The 23119-nt window shown below is 35.6% G+C and overlaps 2 protein-coding genes across 4 annotated transcripts; one reads left to right on the forward strand and one right to left on the reverse strand.

Annotated features, from left to right (window-relative positions):
* The first annotated feature begins 2768 nt into the window (after window positions 1–2768).
* LOC132173865 (S-adenosyl-L-methionine-dependent methyltransferases superfamily protein) lies at window positions 2769–14673 on the forward strand. 3 transcript variants are annotated; one of them, XM_059585516.2, is made up of 9 exons: window positions 2769–2890; window positions 3896–4121; window positions 4201–4335; window positions 4985–5207; window positions 6188–6374; window positions 7057–7241; window positions 11428–11565; window positions 12295–12516; window positions 14489–14673. In XM_059585516.2, the coding sequence occupies exons 1-8, from the start codon at window positions 2782–2784 to the stop codon at window positions 12421–12423; spliced, it is 1332 nt and encodes a 443-aa protein (XP_059441499.2). In that variant the 5' UTR covers window positions 2769–2781; the 3' UTR covers window positions 12424–12516; window positions 14489–14673. The 3 variants fall into 3 exon arrangements, with proteins under 3 accessions (XP_059441499.2, XP_059441498.2, XP_059441500.2); XM_059585515.2 differs by lacking the exon at window positions 14489–14673 and adding an exon at window positions 12697–13005; XM_059585517.2 differs by lacking the exons at window positions 7057–7241; window positions 14489–14673 and adding an exon at window positions 12697–13005.
* On the reverse strand, window positions 13448–21880 carry LOC132173866 (ALA-interacting subunit 3). Its single transcript, XM_059585518.2, has 8 exons — window positions 21453–21880; window positions 18410–18468; window positions 18239–18313; window positions 18045–18158; window positions 17243–17313; window positions 15972–16278; window positions 14684–14973; window positions 13448–13719 (listed from the first exon to the last, which is right to left on the reverse strand). Exons 1-8 carry the CDS (start codon window positions 21541–21543, stop codon window positions 13665–13667), a joined length of 1062 nt encoding a protein of 353 aa, XP_059441501.2. The 5' UTR covers window positions 21544–21880; the 3' UTR covers window positions 13448–13664.
* Window positions 21881–23119: the final 1239 nt, after the last annotated feature.

Here is a 23119-nt window from a genome sequence, read left to right on the forward strand (position 1 = left end):
CCATCAGCCACTACACGCGCCTCTCAGAGACATTGCCAGATTTTTTACTCCCTTCCATGCGCCGATGATAACTCTCAACACGCCCATGCGTCTCCACATAGTGCTTATCACCTCGGAAATATCGCTAATCTATATATCAGGGACCGACTAGTCTAGATCCACCGAGCTCGGCCTCATCAGCCCAACAAGCTGCAAGCACCAGCCATTGTCGCTGCCACCAGCTGCCATTCTCTTGCGATTTTTCCGGCTAACAAAAAGACAAAAACAAAAGGCAAAGAAAAAGAGTAGAGAAAAGATGAAACCAAGAAAAAAAAAAAAAAAAAAAAAAGATCCCGAAGAGGCATGTTTGCCCCAAGTGACCCATTTAGTTGGCCCATTCCGGCCAAAAGTTGTCAATGTTCAAGTTCCAGTCAAAGTAATTGATGCCAGCCAAAAGTTGTTGAAGTTTAAATTCCAACCATAGAAGCCAATGCTGGCCAAAAGTAACCAAAGTCAAAATTCTAGCCAAAAGTTGCCTGTGTTAACATCTCGGCCATAGTAGTCGAAGTTTAAATTCAAGAGCAGCTGATGTTTTCAAATCCAGCGCCATCAATTATAACCACTAGATGTTCAAGATCAACGATTGTTAACGGACCATTCATCTTGCAGGGGTATGTTATGTGGGTTTATCCCACATTGCTTTAAGTGTAGAGAGGGTTTGTCTATTGGCTTATATAAATAAGCCTTATCTTATGTTCAAAACTCAATAAAAACAAGATGTAACCTATAAGTCTTTAATGTGTGGATGTAGGCTACATGCTGAACCATCTTAATCTATGTGTCTTTTTCTCTTTTCTTTCTTTATTATTATTTTCGTATTATGTGTTTCTCTACATACAAGATTAAAGGATCTACTTGTAGATTCACTAAATTTATCTCAACACAAGCTTATGTAGGATTCAGCTATTGCTCAATAGCATAATTAATTTTCATAATCTCGTGGAAGTACTACAATTATATATTGAATAATGCTACATTTACTCACTCATTTACAAAATTTTTCCACTCTCATAAATGAGTTTTAAAACTACTATTGAATTTGAGATAAATCTTTATGAAATTTTGATCCTTAAAAGCCACCTTAAAAAATTGTATATAATCCTTCCAAAAAAAAAAAAAAATTGTATATAAAAAAATAATAATAAATGTAGCATTTCAGCGCTCCTCTTATATATTTTTCCTTAGATAATCTTTCGAATACAAGCTTTTTTGCGTAATCATTGTTGTCTCTTCATTTCATGTCACACTTTGTGGCATATTGCAACGCACCTAATCCTTAGGTACTAGTGCATTGTGATTAGACTGGACAACAATTATATGATTTTGAAACTTGCATTTGGATATTTATAATTTCAAAGAAGTTAGTAGATTTTTAAATTATGAAATTTATGTACTTTTTCTTACGTTAGAACACTTGAAAAAAATGTTAAAAATGTAACATGCTATAGTTAAAAATTGTGACATGTAACATGTAACGTGTCACAATTTTAATAGATGATATTTTTCAAACGTTTTGACTTGTTTTTTTTTTTTTTTTTTTTTACCTTGCAGCTATACTACAAGGAGACACCTTGCAATGGCTAAAGCAATGAGAAAAATTAGAAAAAGGTATATATTTGTTTAAAACATATAGAGTCATAGACGTACCTTACAAATTTGTTTGTATACTTTTTCAAAGGTTGTGATTGGCTACTAGCTCTAATACCAATTACAAAAGAATACTCAAATAATACACTTCAAATTCCCCACACTATATTATTTTTGAAACAAACACTTGATCCCCACAAAAAAATTGTTTTACTTTTTATGTAAATAAAATTTATTTACTTTACCTTCGAATAAAGTAAAGTACATTATTGCTCGGTTGTAGGGAAGGAAAAGGAAAGAATGAGATTTAAATTAGTAACCCCATTTTATGGGGCGTGGCCTCCAGTCAATTGGGCTACCATTTAAGAACATTTTTTTTTTTTTTTAACAAAAATTCGTCAACCAAACTTCTCACATATCTTATCCAATCATTTCATCTGGTTGATAAGATTGTGTATTCTATGTTTTCTAGGATAAGACTTTGATTGTCTTCTATATAATTAAGTGCTTCTATGTCATATATGATATATCAAATAATACCACAAATCAACATTTTTTCTTGTGGCCATATCTAGGGTTTTTTTTTTTTTTTTTAATTAAAAAAAAAAAAAACACTTGAACTTCCACACATTTGAAGAAGACTTCTTAAAGTTTAAAAAATATCAATTTCACCATTCGAACTTATAATTTGATGCAATCTACCTCCTTTAAAAAAAAAAAAAAAAAAAAAAAAAAAAAACTTGAACTTCCACACATTTTAAGAAGACTTCTTAAAGTTTAAAAAATTTCAATTTCACCATTCGAACTTCTAATTTGATGCAATCTACCTCCTTCTGTTAGGGTTTGACGTTAAATAGACGTTAAAAATGGATGAAATGTCAACCCTGAAACTTTTTGAGGATATCTTGGTATTTTTCATAGCATCAAATTAGAAGTTCGAAGAAAAATTCAGAATTTTTGAACTTTGAGAGTAAAAAAATTGAAACAAACCCAGTTGGATCTGGGTTTACGGGTAAGATCAAGTGGGTCTCCCATTCGGACCCTAAATTTGCACCAAAACGTTAACTGGATAGTTGATATGGGTATATATATATATATATATATATATATCCATGGAAAAAGGGTAAGGTAGTCCTCAAAAATTCGTTTTCTTTTATGCTCAAAGTCATGCAGCTGATTCCCGCGCGCCTGATAAAAGCATTATCTTTTTCTTCACTACCAAGCACCGCCACTCTTCAAGAAATTGCTTCTTCTCAGCCCAAAGGTGCGTTGTGTGTGTGTGTGGGGTTGGTCATTTTTCCATGATTGCTTTGCCTCTGTGTGTATTTAAACGTTTGGGTTTCTGGGTCTGTCTAAATTTGCACTTTAAATGGATGTAAAGCCACAACTTTGATTATTAAACATGTTTCTGCAATGTTGGGATCAAATGGGTTATTGGAAAATGGAAAATGTTGATGAAGTTATCCTTTTTCGTCCATTATATAATTGGTTACAAAAGTCCTTCTGTATAATAACAACCAGTTCTCTGTTTTTTTTTTTTTTATATGAGCCCGACGATTTGACTGAAGCCTGTATAGCATAAAAATTTTAAGATGAAAATTAAAGGAAGGAGGGAGGCTGAGAGTCAAGGCAAGTTGCTTTCGAGTAAAAGTTGACAATTTTGCCACATATAATCAAATATCAAACAACAACAGATATGGATTGAGGACACTCTTTGAAAAATGATTCTTGCAACTAGTTATGCACTATGGATAATGAATATATCAATTTTTGATTAATTTATTTTAAATTATAATGTTACAGCGGTTGTGGTGTTTTATCCATTTTTCTAATGGTGTCTTTGACGATGATGGGTTTGTACCGTTGGAGCTTCAGATGCTATCTTAAAGATGATTAAACAGTTCAATTCCCATGATACAGTGAAACTTGTGCTCTTTTTGTTTTATTTTTCTCTCTTTTTTTGGGGTTCCTTTTTGGGTTCTCATAATGTTTTAAATTTAAGCTATGTTCTTTTTGAGAGACTTTGTGGGTGAGCATTCTTGGCCTTTTAACACAAACGTCTTGTTGGTGGCATGATTTCTGTTTCCCTGTGTTGTCTATGGTCTAAGCACTAAAATGAGGTGATTCCTAACCCTTTTGTTACAGTGTCATTGCATTCTTTTTGATGTGTCTAACTTGAGCATAGCAAAGGGTTACATGGGAAACTCTAACTTGGAATTGTTAGTATCATTTAGGTATAAAATCTTCTTATAATGGTTTGATTTGGTAGGTGTTGCAAAGGTGGTATTAAAGAAGGGGAAGACACAACTCTTTAAGAATGGTAGTCCAATGGTGTATAGTGGAGCAGTTGATAGAATAATTGGTAGACCACCACCCCGGACTGGAGATATTGTACTGGTAGCTGATGGGACAGAGAAACCAATTGGGTGGGGATTGTATAATTCAGTCTCCATGTTCTCTGTTCGGCTTATGCAGCTTGAAGAGGAAGCAACAAGGTATTTTCTTAGAAAGGGGTTTCCAGTTCAGTTATATTTCCTTCACAAGGATGTTAAGCTGTTAATCTATATGATATAGAGATCCTTCATTTGCATTCAACATGGAGAACTTGCTTGAAGCAAGAATTGATGCGGCTAGACAATTACGTGTGAGTTTGGGGCTTCCCTCAGCCAATACAAATGCATATCGTCTTGTAAATAGTGAAGGAGACAGGTATGAACTTTATTTAAATATTTATCGGTGTCCTTTATTTGTTGAATAACATCTTCCATACTTGTAATATTTTATTGTTTGTTTTGAGTCTGAGATAAGGGTTGTTTACATTTTTTCCCCCTATGCTATTCATTAATTCATACATGCACGCATGAATGCTAACATTTAGCAAATTATAGTCCTAATTTCCTTTCAACAAAACAAGGCTTTGGGTTTGGCTTCTCCAGAAGGTGAATGCATTGGTTAGTTGACTTATAGATGTATTGAGATTTGAAAAGAATTTATATACTTAAACCCAAATGCAAACGCATACGCATACACTCCTACCTACACATACAATTTATAGAGTTTATTGTTAAATCAGTATAATGTCTATGTGCATGGCTCTAATGGAATTATCAGATCTGTGTCCAAAATATGTCCTGCATCTAGAGCGGAATAGTCCTCCAACATTTTATAAGGAAGGAAAGGAAAAAGAAAAAAGTTGAAGATAGTGAGAAAAAAGAAATGTAGCATATTCTATGGAGCTATAGGTTTTTGGTGCAGTTGTATTTTTAGGACTGATCCTTTATTTTCGTTCCTCCTATATCACATAGAATTGTCTATGGACGTGCTAGTACACTTACTGAATGTCAGTGCTTTATCTCAGATTGTCCGGATTAATTGTTGACGTTTTTGGAGATTTAGCTGTAATAGCATCATCAGCTGCTTGGGTTGAGAAGTACAAACAAGAAATTGAGGGCTCCATCAGTAGAATTGATGAAATTAATCATATAAAATGGAGACCATCTGTCGAAATTTTGAAGGAAGAAGGAATCAATTTGTCAGATTTGAAGGAGATGTATCCATCTGCTTGTCCTGGAACAACAAAGGTAGAAAATCCTTTGAAACATTATATATTTCTCATTTCAAATTGTTCTCTTTTGCAAGCTCCTCAATCCATGGCGATCAAGAAGAAACTGATAAAAGATGAGATTGAAGGTCCATGGTACACCCCACACCCTGCATTCCCCCCAAATCACACTCCCTCCCGGGTCACCAAGGAAATTTTAGATTGTTTCTTAGAAGACATCAGCATGATAATATTATTTCATGATGTGCATAGAACTCCAAAGGATAACAAACCCCTCCCCCCCCCCCCCCCCCCCCCCCCCCCCTCCCAAAAAAAAAAAAAAACCAAGCCTCCACCTTTTCCCCAGAATCCCATCCTTCTTGTTTTTATCAACTGTTGAGATTGCAACCAGTCACCTACTATTGACGTGTGCCTTTTGAATTGTAAAGGTTGTTTGAAACCTTGCTGCACATGTTTCTGGAGAGAAAACTACCAATTTGTTGGAGCATGATCCTTGCAAATCTTGGCCAATTAAAATATTTTGTGGATACTACAATTTATTTATTATTATTTCTTTTTTGTAATTGGTTTCGAAATCTGAAATAACTAACTTAACTTAGAAACTAGCTCAACCCATTGTTCCATTTGTTTCTACCCTTAGAAATCCAAGATTTTGTTTGTGTATAGTCATGATTTTGTTGGCATTTATGCTTGGGTCATTTTTTTTTCTGAAGACCATCTGTTTGAAGAATTTTTCTTTCAGGGTATCTTAAGATTTTTGAAATGAAACAAAGGAATAATAATTCTTCTATACCTGAATAAGAAATGCTCCTAAGCCAATCTACAGCTGGCTTCACGTTCGGGCAAGTTGTATATTATTAACACCTGTTTCCCCAATCTAAGTTGGCATAGAACCTTGGAATTGGCTTCTGGCTGCATCTGCTTGTCTTGTGCCTTTTATGCTTTATAAAATCTGTTGAATGTCAGCATCTTTTGCCAACTTGTAATTTTGTTATGTAGGTTATGGAAAATGGGATTTTTTATGCAATTTCACTGGATGGCCAGAAGACAGGATTTTATGCTGATCAGCGTGAAAACCGTCAGTTCATATCAACTATGTCAAACAGTAAAAAAGTTCTTGATATTTGCTGCTACAGTGGTGGTTTTACTTTAAATGCAGCACGAGGGGGTGCTGCGAGTGTCACTGGTATAATTTTATTGCTGACTTAGTCATTTTTCTTTGTCAATTCTTGCTAGATATTGTTATTATGGGGTTTCTCTCACCATCTCATGCAAAAATGTCCCTAAATTTAGATTTGGACTTCTTGAAGGCATAATTTGACTAATTAGCTGAGATTTTTTTTTTTATTTGAATTTGATCCTTTTTTATTTTGGCCAAAATCTTTTGTAATTGAACTTCATAAATTTTTGGCATTATGCAATAAAATTTGACAAATTGAGAGCAAAAATTAATTAAAAATGCAAAGGTCTAAATGTAAAAGAGCCATTAGAGGTTGTGCATATGCATTTTTGAGAAGTTAAAAGAGCCATTAGAGGTTGTGAAATGTTCTTGCAAACAACTTTTTGGAAATTTTCATACTTGATGTTGTCGCATCTTTGCTATTGTTACACATGTAATACATGATTTTGCCCATCATATTGTAGGGGCTTTTTGTACAAGTTGTAAGTATTCGTAGCATTTATTTTAGAAGGAAAACTCATGACACGAGACTTTCATTATTGTTTAACCTTCTCTGTATTTATTCTTGAGAGCACATCTAGACCAGGATAGTTTATGTTGTTCTGGATTCTATTTCAGGTAGACATCTTAAGATCGCATGCATCTTTAAAGCTAAAGAAGTTTACTAAATATATCTGTACTCTCTTAGGTATTGATACATCGTTGCCAGCTCTGGAGCTAGCTAAAGAAAATATTGTTCTTAACAACATGGATCCAGAAAGAATATCATTTCTCAAAGAAGATGCAATAGAATTTATGAAGGCTGCTCTTTCTAGAAATGAATCATGGGACTTAGTCATTCTTGATCCTCCGAAACTAGCACCACGAAGAAAGGTATTGTGACATGCATTTTAAGTGTTTTTACAATACAAAATAAAGTGTGGATTTACTAATTTCAGAAACAGAACCAAGATTTTAACCTGATTTGGGTTTGTTGGATGTAAGGGACTCACTTTATTAGGTTGTTTGTGGGCTTGAAAGATTGGGAACAACTTGAGGTTTTAGTTGTGGTAGGACATCCTTAACCCATTTGGGTTGAGACTAAATATGTACACCCCAAAAAGTTAGTCTCACATTGAGAAGATGAGTTACACACATGGAGTGGGTGGATTATAAAGACGTTTATGGATGCTAAGTCCCACATTGGTTCCTTACTAGGTGAGACTGGACTTTATAATTTTGTGGTAGGATACTGTTAATGTGGGATAGGAGGGTGGTGAAAAAATTTGAGTGTGTGTGTGTGTGTGTTGGGGAGGGGGGCATATTATGTGCCATATTCTTTTAGAAATGTCAATGACAACTTTGAGTGGGCATTCGCCGATGTTTATAATTCTAATGCCAACAATGACAGGGGGGTGCTTTGGGGTGAACTGGCTTTGGTTGCTTAGGGGTTGTTTGTTAAACAACACCCCCCTCCCCCCCTTGCCAAACACTATTCATTTCATTCCCAAAAAAAAATAACATTAAAACCTTCTCACTTTTATATCACATCATTCACTTCTTATATCACATCATTTACTTTTTACTACTATTCAAATAAAAAAATCACTACAAAACAAAATTTTTCCACTTTTCACTTTTCTATACCAATCATTATTTTCTTTTTTATTGTGAATAGTGCCGTGGAAAAGCCATGTTGTTTGCCAAACACTACCTTAGTTGTTGGAATGTTCCATTGTTTATCGGGGGTGATTTTAACATCATCTGATTCCCAAGCAAGAGATCTAGCAACTCTCGTTCGCCCCCAGCTATGTTTGAGTTCTCTGAGTTAATTTTTTAGCAAAGCCATATGGACATCCCTCTTGTTGGTGGTAGTTTCATGTGGTTTGGTAACTGTGATTCTTCGTTGTGGTCAAGAATTGACAGGTTTCTTCTCTCTCCTGACTGGGAGGCCCACTTTTTTTATGTCTCTCAGTGTAGGCTCCCTAGAGTATTATTGGATCATCTTCCTTTATTGCTTGATTGCGTTGATTTTGTTACAAGCAGATGTTATTTTAAGTTTGAGAGTATGTGGCTTAATTTGTGGAGAGGGTGAATCAATGGTGGTTGTCTTATAGCTATCAAGGATCCCCTAGTTTTGTCTTGTCTTGAAAGCTAAAAGCCTTGAAACTTGATTTGAAAAATGGAATGAGGAGGTGTTTGGCATTGTCGAGAAGAAGAAAAATGATTTTTTGGTTGAACTGCATGACCTTGATTCTATTGTAGAAGATAGTCCTTTAAGATGAGGAAAATGCAAGAAAGGTATAGGTTACTAGTGAATTGGAAAGGACTACTCTTTTGGAAGAAATTAGTTAGAGATAGAAATCTAGGGCCCTTTTGTTGGGGAAGGGAGACAAGAATACAAAACTTTTCCATCACATGCAAATTCAAATAGAAAAAAACAACACCGTGGATTCCCCAGTGGTTAACGACACCGTCTCTTCGGATTCTACTAAAATAAGTGAGCATATTCTGCAGTTTTACACTCGTCTTTATTTAGAATAATTCAATTGGTGGCCTAAACCGGATGGTCTCACTTTAACACTATTGATGCGGAGGAGGCCACTTGGTTGGAAATAGCCTTTGAGGAGAGTGACATCTTTGCGGTGGTGAAAGCTCGAAACAGCGACAAGGCCCCAGGCCCTAATAGTTTCTCTTTGGCTTTCTTCCAGTCTTGTTAGGAGATTCCTAAAGAAGATGTCATGAACGTCTTGCATGAGTTCTATGATCGGGGTAACTTTGAAAGGAGCCTCAATTTCTCATTTATTACTCTTATTTCCTAGAAAGCTGGGGTGGTGGATATCAAATATTTTTCACCCAATTAGTCTTGTGAGCAATGTTTACAAAATTATCTCTAAAGTCCTAGCTAACTCGTTAACAGTAGTGTTGGAGAAGGTCATCTCCAGGTGTCAGAATGTTTTTATAGGGGAAGATAGATTTTAGGGTTAGTCATTATTGCTAATGAATGTCTCGATAGCAAAATTAGATCAGGGATCCTTGGTGTGCTTTGCAAATTGGGTCTAGAAAAGGCTTACGATCATGTTAATTGAGACTTCCTATTGTACTTGTTGAGGAGATGTTCTGGGGAGAGATGGCGAGATTGGATAGCTCATTGCATCTCTATAGTGTGCTTCTTTCTTTAAAAGTTCCCGTAGCCTGAGTCAAGGGATCCTTTATCCCCGTTGATGTTTGTTGTCATCATGGAGACAGTGAGTAGAATTTTGTCCACCATTGTTGATAGGCAGCTCTTATCAGGCTTTTTAGTGGGATCAAGGAGTAATGATGTGGTCAATTTGTCTCATCTCCTTTTTGGGATGACACTTCGATTTTTTGTGAGGCTCATTCCAAGCATCTCCGTAATTAACCTGGCCAAATAAAAGTTAGTCCCCGTTGGTGTCGTGGATGATGTTGGAGGCTTGGCCAGTATCCTTGGTTGGAGGGTGTCTTCTCTACCCGTGAAGTATTTGTGACTTCCTTTAGGGACTCCGTTTAAGGCAAAATCTATCTAGAATGGTATTATTGAAAAGATGGAACGGCGTTTGGCAAGTTAGAGGAGGCTTTATCTGTCGAAGGGTGGTAGGATCATATTGATTAAAAGTACTCTCTCCAATCTGCCTACTTATTTTATGTCCCTTTTCCTAATCCCATTTGGAATTGCTAATCGAATCAATAAAATTCAAAGGGATTTCTTGTGGGGACGAGTCAGTGATGAGTTTACATTCCATCTAATCAATTGGTCTAAAATTTGTATTCCACTGTCTTCAGGAGGTTTGGGAGTTAGGAACCTGATCTTGTCCAATTGAGCCCTGTTGAGGAAATGGCTTTGGTGTTGCGCCACAGAAAGGGAGACATTGTGGAGAGTGGTGGTTGAAGCTAAGTACGAGAGCTTGTGGTGAGGGTGGTGCTCCAATGCAGTGCATGGGTGGTGTTGTGGAGAAACATTAGGAGGTGTTGGGACGATTTGAGGTGGGAGACGGGTCTAGGATCCGGTTTTGGTATGATGTGTGGGTTGGAAATAGGACTTTGAAGGAAGCCTTTCCGGCGTTGCTTACTATTGCTAGCTTTAAGGAGGCCTCAGTTGTAGATCACGTGCAGTTTTTGAATGATACCAGTCAGTGGAACACTTCATCATAGTCGTGCATGATTGGGAGATGTAGTCACCTCATTTTTCATCCTCTTGTACTCTAGTGGGTTGAAAGGAGGCGAGGATAGGATTTGTTGGTCGCCCTCCAAAAGGCAGATATTCGAGGTTAGATCTTTTTATCATGTGCTTTGTCCCCTCGCTAGCTATCTTTTCTGTAGGAAGAGCACTTGGATAAGTAAGGCATCTTCGAGGGTGGTTTTCTTTGTTTGGACAGCAGCATTAGGGAGAATTTTAACCTTTGATAATCTAAGAAAAAGGCAAGTTATAGTAATTGACTAGTGCATGTGTAAGAAGAGTGGGGAATCCTTTGATCATCTTCTGCTCCATTCTAAACTAGCTAAAGACGTGCACTTTGATTTTCATCTTTTTGGGATAGAGGGGGTAGTGCCCCCTAATGGGTGGTGGATTTATTGGCCAGTTTGGTAGTCTCCGCAATTTAGAAGCCTAGAGGATAGCTCTCCTTTGTGTAATATGGTGCATCTAGAGAAAATGTGACTCCTAAAACTTTGAAGATTTTGTGAGAACATTGGTATAGTTAAAAGATATTATGTTCAAAACCTTTTATGGGTGGATGATTGCTACAAGGATTTCTGGGTTTTCTAATTTTCTGAAATTGTTGGATTTGTGTTCTTTCTCCCCCCCTAAGTGGGTGTCCTTTCTTGTATACTCTCAATGTACCTGAGCAGCTGAGTTGAGCTGTGTCCATTTGCACTTTCTAATAAGATTGATGTACTTAATAAAAAAATATCTTACTTGTTTGGTTTGATGCTTTGTAATCGCATGCAAAACCTTTTGACCTTGTTTACAAACTGCAGTTTGCTTCTCTATGCATATGTCAGCTTTTTCTCTATTTCTTGTGAATTTCTATGCTGCTTATCGGGTCATTATTCAATTTAGGTTTTACAAAGTGCATTAGGCATGTACAGAACTTTAAACTCATTAGCAATGCGATTAACAAGGAGAGGTGGACTTCTCATGACATGTTCGTGTTCAGGAGCTATGACCCAAAGTGGGATGTTCTTGTCTACTCTTCAGGCAAGTAATTCTTTCTCTACTGTGTTGTTACCTGATTGAAAATGTTGATGTGTTATTAACTTTTCAGTTTCTTCTTTACTTATCAAAAAAAAACTTTTCAGTATCATCTTCATATAACTAAGAATGATTTGCTATAATCTGTACTATAGATGAGCCTTCTGTCATTCTTTTTCTCTCATTGATGTTATTTTACTTTTTGAGAAAAATTTACTTTCTATTATAACATTGTCAGAAGCCATTGTGCCAAAAGTCAGGAACTTGATCAGAATGAAATGGCTTCTAAGTAATGCTATTTAGTATACTGCGACTGTCATACAATTAGGACGATGCGACATTGAAAATTAACCCTTGAATCAACATTTACAAAAAAAAAAAAAATTTAAGGATTGATTTCTACTATCGTGTCGTCTCAATTGTATGACAGAAATATATCAGCAGTCTATTAAATAATATTACTCAATGGCTTTGTAACCCCTCTTGATACGGTGCGTAGTCTATTTCTTCTTCTCAATATGTGATTCTATTCCTTTCATTTTATTGGAACGAGGTGAATAGATGAATCCCTTTTTACTGTAACATATGTGATAAAATTGATACTTCTATCCATAATTTTTGGCCACAGATAAGAAGTTTGATGGCAAACAGATGGTCACTCCTACTCTTTCATTGGAAGAAATTAACAGGAGTCTCTAATTAACTTTGACAAACATCTTTTTTCTTGGTGATCAGGGTGCTGCAACAATGGCAGGAAGGAAGATTACTGTTGTACGACAGGCCGGAGCAGCATGTGATCATCCTATTGACCCATCCTACCCAGAAGGTGCATATCTTTCCAATGTCTTCCTAAGAGTACTGTGAGTGGCCATCCGAATGAATGGACAAAAACACAAGCCCTTTTTGTTTTTGGCAACTAAGCTTACTGGAAAGCCATCATGCAGTGAAATGGAACAGGTACCAACTTGTGTTAAAACACTTCTTTTAGAATTAATGAAAAGTAGATTTATCATGCTCACAGAAGAAATTTCAAAGGCTCAAAATGCTTTTCATATCTATAGTAAAAGTTTCCAATCAAATCATAGAATATGGTGCAGGGCTCTCAGCTTCTCTTTATATAGTTGCTCCTGCTTATAGGTGCAGATATAAAGAAATGTGTTAAAATACTATTTACAAATGCCATGTTAAAATACTATTAACATGGCTCCAGCCGCCAAAAATCCGAATGCAGAAGAACAATTTCTCGAGTTTCTTCTTTCACTTGGACCACAACCACAAAGGATCTGCCACACCAAAAATCTATAGCATACACGATAGTTGGACTATAGTAAGAGGACTTCAGAGCACTACACTATAAATATACGGTACCACCACGTTTTTTTGGTGAATGGTGACAATTTGTATTTGTTTATCTTGTTTGAGTCATGTTGAAGTCTAAATATAAAAGCCAACCTATTTAATTACTTTTAACTCGCTAAGTGTTAGATTTTCGGATTGTGGCAAAAATTGTCAAACCCTAATTCAAAGCGATCCATATTCATTTCACATAAATGTTCCATCACGCGTATTTCCATGTGCATTACAAACCAATTCGGGCCAACCCTACCCTCACATACAGGCGCCATCGTTCTTCTATAGCGGCTCAGTGCAGTTATGCTAATGCAATGCAATGCAATGCTTTTCTTTTCTTTTTTTTTTTTTTTGAAATGAAAAAGTTCACTTGTTAGTCGTGAGCCAATGAATAAGACAGACATCTAAATATTTATGTTAAAGAATTTATGTAACCGTTTGAAAAATAAAATTTAGATATGTTAATCAAATGCATTAAACGGCACAATACACACCTCAAAATGAAAGAACATTGAACAAATACACCAGAGAAATCATGTAGGTACAAATAAAAACAAAATTAAAATAATAAAAAATCATTTGTAGTACGAAACATAACGAGAGATACAGCTTGTTCACGGTTGCATCGTTTCTATTTAGAACATTTATCAACAATATCACTACAAGGATGAACACATAAAATTACATCATATAAAAATTATCCACTGTGAAATGCTCAAGACAAGCTATCAACAGAGGTCCAGAAACTTCCTTCCTTAGCGCCCCCCTGGATTTCTGTTCCATGACAAGTATGAAGGATCTCCAAGTCTCCTGCAAATACACAGATTCAAAGAACCAGGGACAGATTAGTTACAAGACATAATTGTCTAAACTTTTAATTCCTAGTAACCCTTTTGCCAAGGAATTCCCTATGATATTACATGTTCTGCACGACAATATTTAATGCGCCCGGTATATGAATTTTTCTGTAAGACTAACTGCATGGTAATGCTGGAGGGACATCAATCAAGCTGATAAACAAGAATCTCTCTTGCAACAAAGAATGGACGCTAAAAATAGCCCATGCCTAGTTCTTCTTACCACCCCTAGAATTAACTGAACATACACTCCACCATGGTCACAAAATACTGTTGGAAAAAGATGATCTCAGTAACATCATATTAAAAAAATCAATCGTGTTACAGTTTTAATGCCGTCTGTCCAACACCAACATCTAGGTTTAACTTCAAAAAAAAGTTTTACTTTATAAATTATAACTTTTCCTGACTTCTATTTTTAAAATTAGAAGACATACTCCATTAACATCGGTGGGTCTAAATTCTTGATTACAAAAATGCAAGGGGAAGGGTTTTAAAGAAAAATAAATCTAAACTGAGAAGTAAAAGAAAGAAAGCTTATCTACCTACATTTAGCTCACCCATTAAATAATGTAATAACTGCACACGTGTGCCTAACAGCTAATTTGGGCCACATAAGTTCATGATCAAAATTCCATGCCCAAATGCATTTGCAATTGAATGGAAATGAGGCCAAAAGTTCACTTTCTATTTCACCACTTAACCAATTTACACCTGTGCAGGAACCTGCATACTACGACAATAAGGTATGAAACACAGATGGACCCTAGCATGTTTCCCCACAGACCAGACGGATACATGTACAACAAATCAGGCTGCAAAAAAGGAAAGCTCACAAGAAGCCACCAGTTGACAGCGGCACTCTTATAGAGCCCAACATATTAAGAACAGGTTGAGTATGTGATTAAGAAATTTACCTTGGCTTAACAAGATATACTACAGTGAAACTCAAAGCCAAAAAGAAGCTCAATCCGCCAACAGTGAGATAAGCAATGCCAAGAAAGTCATTCCTTCCGCCAAGCCAACTAGTGGTAGAAAGTACAAGCTTCTTTTTGCCATTAAAACTGTATGTATTATAGTTGTTCTCCAATATCACTTGTATTGTCTCATTTTCCTCAAGATCCACCTCTATCCTCCCATACAACTTTCTAAAAGTTGGCAGAGCGGCAGTTCGCATCCATACAATGAGATCCTCCTGCTTGCTCAACTGTTACACAAAATATATCTGACCAGGTTAGCCACTCGTCTCATTTACTGAAGCAACTTTACTTAAGACTTAAGAATGTCACATATAACAGTGGGAGAGGGGGGAGAGGGGAGCTAAAGGTAATCTATGAATTGGAATTTGTTTGTAAAATGATCTCAATAAATTTGCAGTGAGTGCTCAAACACAGGTATTATTTTGAAGGCAGGGAAAACGACTTGGCCTGGAGAGCAGTCCCCTGATAGATTGTGTGGCCATCAAGAATGCAAACAGTAAAAGAGTATTTGACAACATGTAGATTCCTATACATAAAACTTTTTTTTTTTTGTGGGCTACACAATTTCCATATATAAACTCGAGATAATATTCCTCATATCATTGTTTACTTGGAATTATATTCATTTTAACTTTGTTCTTTTTCCTTTTTTATAATTTTTAGCTACATTAAACTTTAGGAGCTCAGATGTTTTGGTTGTTCAAGAAATTCTCTAGTCAAGACACAGCATACTGGGTGACATATATAAACTCGAGATAATATTCCTCATATCATTGTTTACTTGGAATTATATTCATCTTAACTTTGTTCTTTTTCCTTTTTAGAATTTTTAGCTATATTAAACTTTAAGAGCTCAGATGTTTTGGTTGTTCAAGAAATTCTCTAGTCAAGACCCGGCATAATGGGGTGACATCCCCTTCAGTGTTATTTTAAACAACTGTTTATCAAAACAATCTTTTTTTTATAAGTAAAGGAAAACTTCTATCAAAACAATCTAGCATGACGCCTCTTGTGTATATTCTGGGTCCCTGGTGACGCTCCTTTTGGAGTTGTATTTCAACAAACCACCTTTCAAAAAAATATTCTATGCTGCTAGATGCAGGAAGGCATTTTCTCTTATAACGAACATAAATGCTCCAATTGATTTAGAAAGTCTATTATTGTGCACGAACATTATCATAGTTATACTTTAATTCTACCAGATGAGAAGTCGTGAAATGCTTACTGGTATGGAGTCATTAAGTGATGCGCCACCTTTAAGAGTTCCATTCTGAAAGTTCTTAGGATAGACATCTTTGCCAAACTTGTGCTCCCTATCACTCTTCCATGAGATATCCTTCTTGTTTACAGTCAATGGCAGGTTGTTGCGGGAGAATTTATAAGTATCATTGAACAAACTCCAAGCTATAAGACCACAAGGAACAATTGGAACAATTGCTGACCCATTTGACAAATTATCTTCTGGCTTACAAGAGCTTATAGCATCAGAATTCCCATCTTTCAACTGTGCATCATTTCGGCTCTTCACATACCTGTACAAAGTCATGGTGACACTTGATGAAGCCTCCATTCATTATGGAAAAAAAAAAGGTGAAAAGTAAAGGCCAAGTATAAAAGATACTGGAAAAGATGTTAAACAAAGATTGAGGATATCTAAAAGTAATTGCAAGATATGAGATCAATATAGCACACACAAGTACCCTCATTCCTGAAGCTAACATATAGTGCACTAAAATGCAAGTCACTTTCCTTATTCTGAAATCAACAAAGTATCATCTTTTGTGCTTCAGGCATCATGCTAGTTATCTAAATATGACCAGTGGTTCAAATTTTCCCCAAGTATGCAAACATTGGCTAACTTTGTATTTTAGAAGAAAAAAAGACGAATAAATGAGACCGTGGACAGGTAGAAGGCATGTGTAATTGTCCATAACAGTAAACTATTGTAAAAGCAATGAAAAGAACAGTGTGGCTCTCTGTGTTTGTATCCAGCACATCATCTGGAAATTGTTATAAATCTAATCGCTTCAACTGACTTTAAACACACAAACAAGTAGTTGATAAGATACACATTCTCATAACCCAGTTGTAGTTCGATGCTACTTCTCATGCATAAATGAATGGAAACAGTTTCTTGTAGTACAAACCGCAGCCATTACTACCTACCAAAAGAGCTGCCACAGTATTTTGTTTTAAAATGGTAAGAAAACCATCAGTAATAAATTTTGTTGTCAGTGCATCCCCAGATGCGGAAATCCTTTAATAGATCATTATGTGAGGCAAAAAAGGGTTTTAAAAAGGTTCGGCCAGCACCCATGTCATCTTTATTTAATGAATAACCATGTTCTATGGTCTACTGGTAATTTTCTGCAGCTTAGATGGACCAACGTTTCATGGCCACACATAAATTTGGCTAATATAATTTCAATAAATAGTTTCTTGCGTTAGTCATATTAAACATATTTGGAAGATATGGCAAAGGCAGCAGATGAGTACCTGCGATGATTCTGGTAGAAATTGTCAAGCTGATAGTACACATATATTGGCTGCTTCATTCGCTTTTTTACCTTCCAGATAAACAATAAAAAAGAAGATAAGTCCATCCATTTGGTAAACTTAGGAATTAAATCATTACCCCACATTTCTATCACCTTAGAACCAGAATATATATAAGAAAACGATACTGCTAGAGATGTTACAGTAGCTTCCAATATCCCACATAATGTTACCACCACAGCTGCTGAAGAACTAATTATAGCTGTGGCAATGATAGGGATAAGATATTCATTATGATCAGATTATGTAATATTAAGATTTTAGGTTATTAGGATTAGAGTTTATTTGAATTTGAATATTAGTACTTTAGGTGATATCTACAGACCATTTTGTTGTTAATGAGAATCAGAAAAAGAATTAGTCAAATTGTGATATTCTCCTAACCTGAGTGGAGTATTGTGGTGTTCTTTTACCCTAAGTGAAGAATTATGGTCTCTCTTACCCAAAAGGAGCTACTTATGATTGATAAAGTATTCGTCTAAGGTAGCAATGTGAGGATAGACATACACATAAAGGGGAGATTGTTAAATATATACGTAACTAGAGAAAAAGGTACACTTAGAATGATGTTACAAGCGTGAATGGTTAATATACTATAATTGAGTTCAAAACCATAAGCTGCTTTTGGGTTAAGTTGTGTCTGAATATATTATACTATAGTATCACTAGAAAACTCCCCAATGTGTTAATCTCTTAACAAACAACAATAACATAAATGAGAATTTGTCCAGAGGAAACTTACTGTTATACTTCGGTCACATGTGTTATTTTCAGAGGTCTGTATGTATTTGACCTTATCAGTTCTATTGGCCGGTGGTATGCAATCTGTTTCATACTGGTCAACAATTTCAACAACCTGATAGAAGACAAATCCCAAATTAACTATTTGTGGAACTACAAATAAATTACAACACATTGGATCATGTTTAAACATACATCTCGGGAAGCAAACAAGGAAGCAACTCCAATTGGTATGAAGATAATGCTAATAAGCAAGAATGCCGAAATAACCTGCACAGAGAGAGAGAGAGAGATCTATTAATTATTTTTTCCTTGCAAACTGATAACATTAGGGAGATATTAAAAACAAGCAATTATAGGGCTTACCCATCTTGGTGTCAGAATTGGCTTGCATGCCGGAAGTTCCTGCTGAGTAAACTTAGAATCTGAAAATTTTGTGAAAGGGCAATCACTTTTAGTCCATTAAAATCCCATGAAGTTTAATAGGATTTGCAAACCAGTTGCTTAAGAATAAATCAGCAGAGCTACTAAAGAAGTGTCAACATATAAAGCCAATTCATGTTGTATAGGATCATGGAAGTGTACAAGGAAAACAGTGGAAAAGCTTCACTACATATTCAAACACACACCACACATAAAAGGGCTCACACACAAACAAAAGACTTCACAAACACAAAACCCCCAATGAATTTGGCTATGCATACATAGATATACTACTTCCCACATAACACTAACTAAGACTAGAATTTCCAATTCTATCACAGCTTCTAACTCTATCACAAAGCACTGGATGGATAAACAAGAAAGCAAATTCAAAATAAAACACAATTTATCAGGGAAGATGGTGTAGTCCAAGCCAAATTCTTAGTCTTCTAACTTATCCGTGTCATCATGACATGGCTGTCACCTTGGCACTACATCAAATATACTTGCCTTCATTCATTAGGTCAAGTGTGTATCTAGGCGTGATGTCCATTTATTTCCTAAAATCTTAGGACATATGACACAGAACATTGCCAGAACGCTACAGAAACCTGACCAAACTCAAACCTGTATTGAGTTCTAAAAACATGCCTGAAACTTGACCAGAACTCTACCACGTGAATCTCATTACTCTTAGTAAGGGCACCAAGGGTGAGTACACCCAATTAAGCCATCCAGTTGTCATCCTTACTCAAAGTTTCATTTGTTTGACTTAGCCTTCAAAACTGAGCCCCTCATGGCCATAGTTTGAAGGCATCTACTGAAACCTATAAGGAGCTTAAAGGATTGGCATAACATTGGCAACCACATTTAATCATAAACAGGCTGACAATTTTATTCTTTCGAAGAGTAGATGCAAGGATCTAGTAACAAAAACCTAAATTTTTATATGTGGTACATCGACAAATAAATGAAACATCAAAATTTTGAGCATGAAAACAGTTTTTATTATAAGTAATCAAATTTCATTAAAAAAAAAAAAAAAAAGGAGGGCAACCCAAGTACACAGGATATATACAATAGAAATACCTAACCAGAAAAAGAACAAAAGGCAAGAAAATTGTGAAACCCAAAAAGAAGAAAGTAATCAAGGGCAGTCACTCAGTGGTAGAGAGTATTAAAGAAAAAAGCCCTTAATTCCACCACCTTTCTCTCGCAATCTTCAAAGCTACAATCATTACTTTCTCTCCAGATTCACCACATTATATAGGACGGCATCATCTTCCACAATGCTGCACTATGAGAATTACTAAACTGACCGCTCCACCAAGCAAAAGAGATCTACCGCTCATTTAGGCCTGCCCCAGGCTAACCCAAAATCCCATAAGGCACTAGCAACCTCACAATGGAGGAAAAGGTGATCAACGGATTCTCCACTCTTCTTACACATACAACACCAATTTACTACTATGATACGTCGCTTCCTTAGATTATCCGTAGTAAAGATCTTCCTTAGCACAGCCAACCAAGCAAAGAATGCCACTTTCAAAGGAACCTTATTCCGCCGAATACACTTTCAAGGGAAAGGAGGCCTTTCACGGGTAGATAGGACATTATAGAATGATCCTACATATGGTGGGTTATCTAGCAGTAAATTGTTCCTGAGTTTATTATTATCCATCCTCTACTCTACAGTAAGGTCATTAACACAAAGTCAACTACATGTTAGGATACAAAAGCGAGCTAATAACTATAAAGCCAACATAACCGTCATTAAAAAGTCAAAAGGCATATCAAGTATAATTGAAATATAAGTACAAAATTAAAGATAATTCCAAAAGAAAATATTAACCGAGAACTATCCGTAGTAAAGATCTTCCTTAGCACAGCCAACCAAGCAAAGAATGCCACTTTCAAAGGAACCTTATTCCGCCAAATACACTTTCAAGGGAAAAGAGGGCTATCACGGGTAGATAGGACATTATAGAATGATCCTACATATGGTGGGTTATCTAGCAGTAAATTGTTCCTGAGTTTATTATTATCCATCCTCTACTCTACACTAAGGTCATTAACACAAAGTCAACTACATGTTAGGATACAAAAGCGAGCTAATAACTATAAAGCCAACATAACCGTCATTAAAAAGTCAAAAGGCATATCAAGTATAATTGAAATATAAGTACAAAATTAAAGATAATTCCAAAAGAAAATATTAACCGAGAACTATCCGTAGTAAAGATCTTCCTTAGCACAGCCAACCAAGCAAAGAATGCCACTTTCAAAGGAACCTTATTCCGCCAAATACACTTTCAAGGGAAAAGAGGGCTATCACGGGTAGATAGGACATTATAGAATGATCCTACATATGGTGGGTTATCTAGCAGTAAATTGTTCCTGAGTTTATTATTATCCATCCTCTACTCTACACTAAGGTCATTAACACAAAGTCAACTACATGTTAGAATACAAAAGCGAACTAATAACTATAAAGCCAACATAATCGTTATTAAAAACTCAAAAGGCATATCAAGTATAATTGAAATATAAGTACAAAATTAAAGATAATTCCAAAAGAAAATATTAACCGAGAACTGATATTTATGTTCCATACCAGAATATTGTTAATTTAACAAACCAAAGCACACCAAACTCTCAGATGCACACAAAGTCAAACCGAGCGCATTAACACAATCAGACTTATCACATAGAACGTAAAAACCCATGAAGCACAAAAATCAAAAAGTCATAAAGATTTAAAGACTAACCCAAAAAAGTTTCATCTGGGTACCTCCGAATTATTCTCAACAAAAATATTAGTGAATTTTTGGAACTATAGATTACATAGAAAGAAACACTTAATCAAAAAGCAGCCGAGAAAAAACGATGAATCATATGAACAAAATTGTGAGTGAGTACGTATGGAACGAACTCAAAACCCCCCAGAAAAAAGCCCCAAAAACGAAAGCTTTTGAGAGGAAATTACACTTGGGTCGCTTGGAAATTCTCCTGGGAGCTGAAGAATCCGCCGATCCAGCGCCTCCTGAACTCGACGCCGCTGTATTCGAACTCATCATAGACAAGACTCTGTTTTTCTCCAAAATAATAAAAGATTCGAACAAGAAAGACCCAACAAAGCTCAGAAAGAGAGTAAGTTAGGATCAAAGCCTTGAGATTTCAGACAGAGAGAAAGAGAGAGAAGGGTTAATGGTTCTTCTTCTTCTTGTTGTCGTTGTAGTTGTTGTTGCGAGGTGGGAGGTTTTTAGCTTTTGCAATTGTTTGACTTTTTGGGGAATCAAAGACTGATTTTTCTTAATTCTTAGTCTCCCTCTCTGCCTCTAGAGAGTAGAGAGAGAGAGAGAGAGAGACCCAATCTGTGGTCAAAACAATACAGAGGGGAGACGCGTCTGGATTATCGACTCAGTAATAACTAATAAGCATTGTAATTTCCTTTTGGTTTTTATATGACAGTGAAAGGAAGACAGAGAGAAAAGAGAAAGAGAGTGAATTCACACCTTTTACAACTTTCCTGTACAAAACCGGATTTGATTTTGATCTCCTATTTCTGCCAAGTTTGTTTTCTTTCTTTTTTTTTTTTTTTATTTTACTTTTCTACTCGTGGTAACTCTTAAAAGGGAAAGATAAATATTAGGGATATCAAATCTTTTATTAAAGAGATGCGTACTAAAATGACGTGAAGTTTTTTTTTTTAAAGAGAATTAAAACAATTAATCAAAAGAAATGCTACCGGTACCGATAAAAGCTCTACATCATTTATCCAAGTAATTCTTCAAGTCTCTGTTGTGTCACTCTTGTCTTCTTCTAAGAATGGGGTAGCTTTTAAAATCACTATTGAGCTTGTGATCGATCATTATTCGATTTTGATCAAATTGTAATTTAAAAAATCACCTCATTTTTTGAGTGATATGAGAGGAACTTCTAAAATTATTCCTCTTAATATAACTTTTAGGGCTTGTTTATGTGTGCGATTTTTTGTATTGTTTTTTAAATTGTGAACATCCAGAAAAAAAAAGGTTTTTTGAAATATGTTTGGATGGTTTAGAAAATAGAAAATAAAATTGAAAAAACATGTTTGGGTGATGGTGTTTTTGATGGTTTTTCTTTGCGGAAATCAAGGCATGATTTTTCCCAACTTTTTTTTTTTTTTTTTTAACACCACTTTACTCAATTCAACTCAAAATTTTTCAACCCAACTAATAAAAATTATTAATAAAAAATTAAAAAAATTATATATATAGGTGTGGTGACCAGAGCACCCCTAAGAGTCTAGGGGTGGCCGAGCCATCCCCATTAGTTTTGGAGGTGGATCGGCCACCCCTCTTAAGGGTGGTTCAAAACCACCCCAAAATTTTTGTTCTTTTCTTTATTGTTTTTATTTTTTGTAATTTTATTTTATATTATTTAAACCATCCAAATATAGTTTCAACTCGTTTTTTCCTCAATATTCACAATTTTGAGTTGAGTTGGAAAAAATCACACACCCAAGTAATTTGAAATTTTAATTTCAATTTGTCTCATTTATCGAAACCATGTATTAATTTGGATAGAAAATATGTTAAGTGCATTTCCTGTGGGACAAAGATTCTCTATTTCAAATAAAAAAGAGAAAATCTATTTGATATATGGGATCTA

This window comes from Corylus avellana, chromosome 3 (assembly GCF_965113065.1).
Source record: "Corylus avellana chromosome 3, dhCorAvel1.hap1.2, whole genome shotgun sequence".
NCBI classification, from domain to species: domain Eukaryota; kingdom Viridiplantae; phylum Streptophyta; class Magnoliopsida; order Fagales; family Betulaceae; genus Corylus; species Corylus avellana.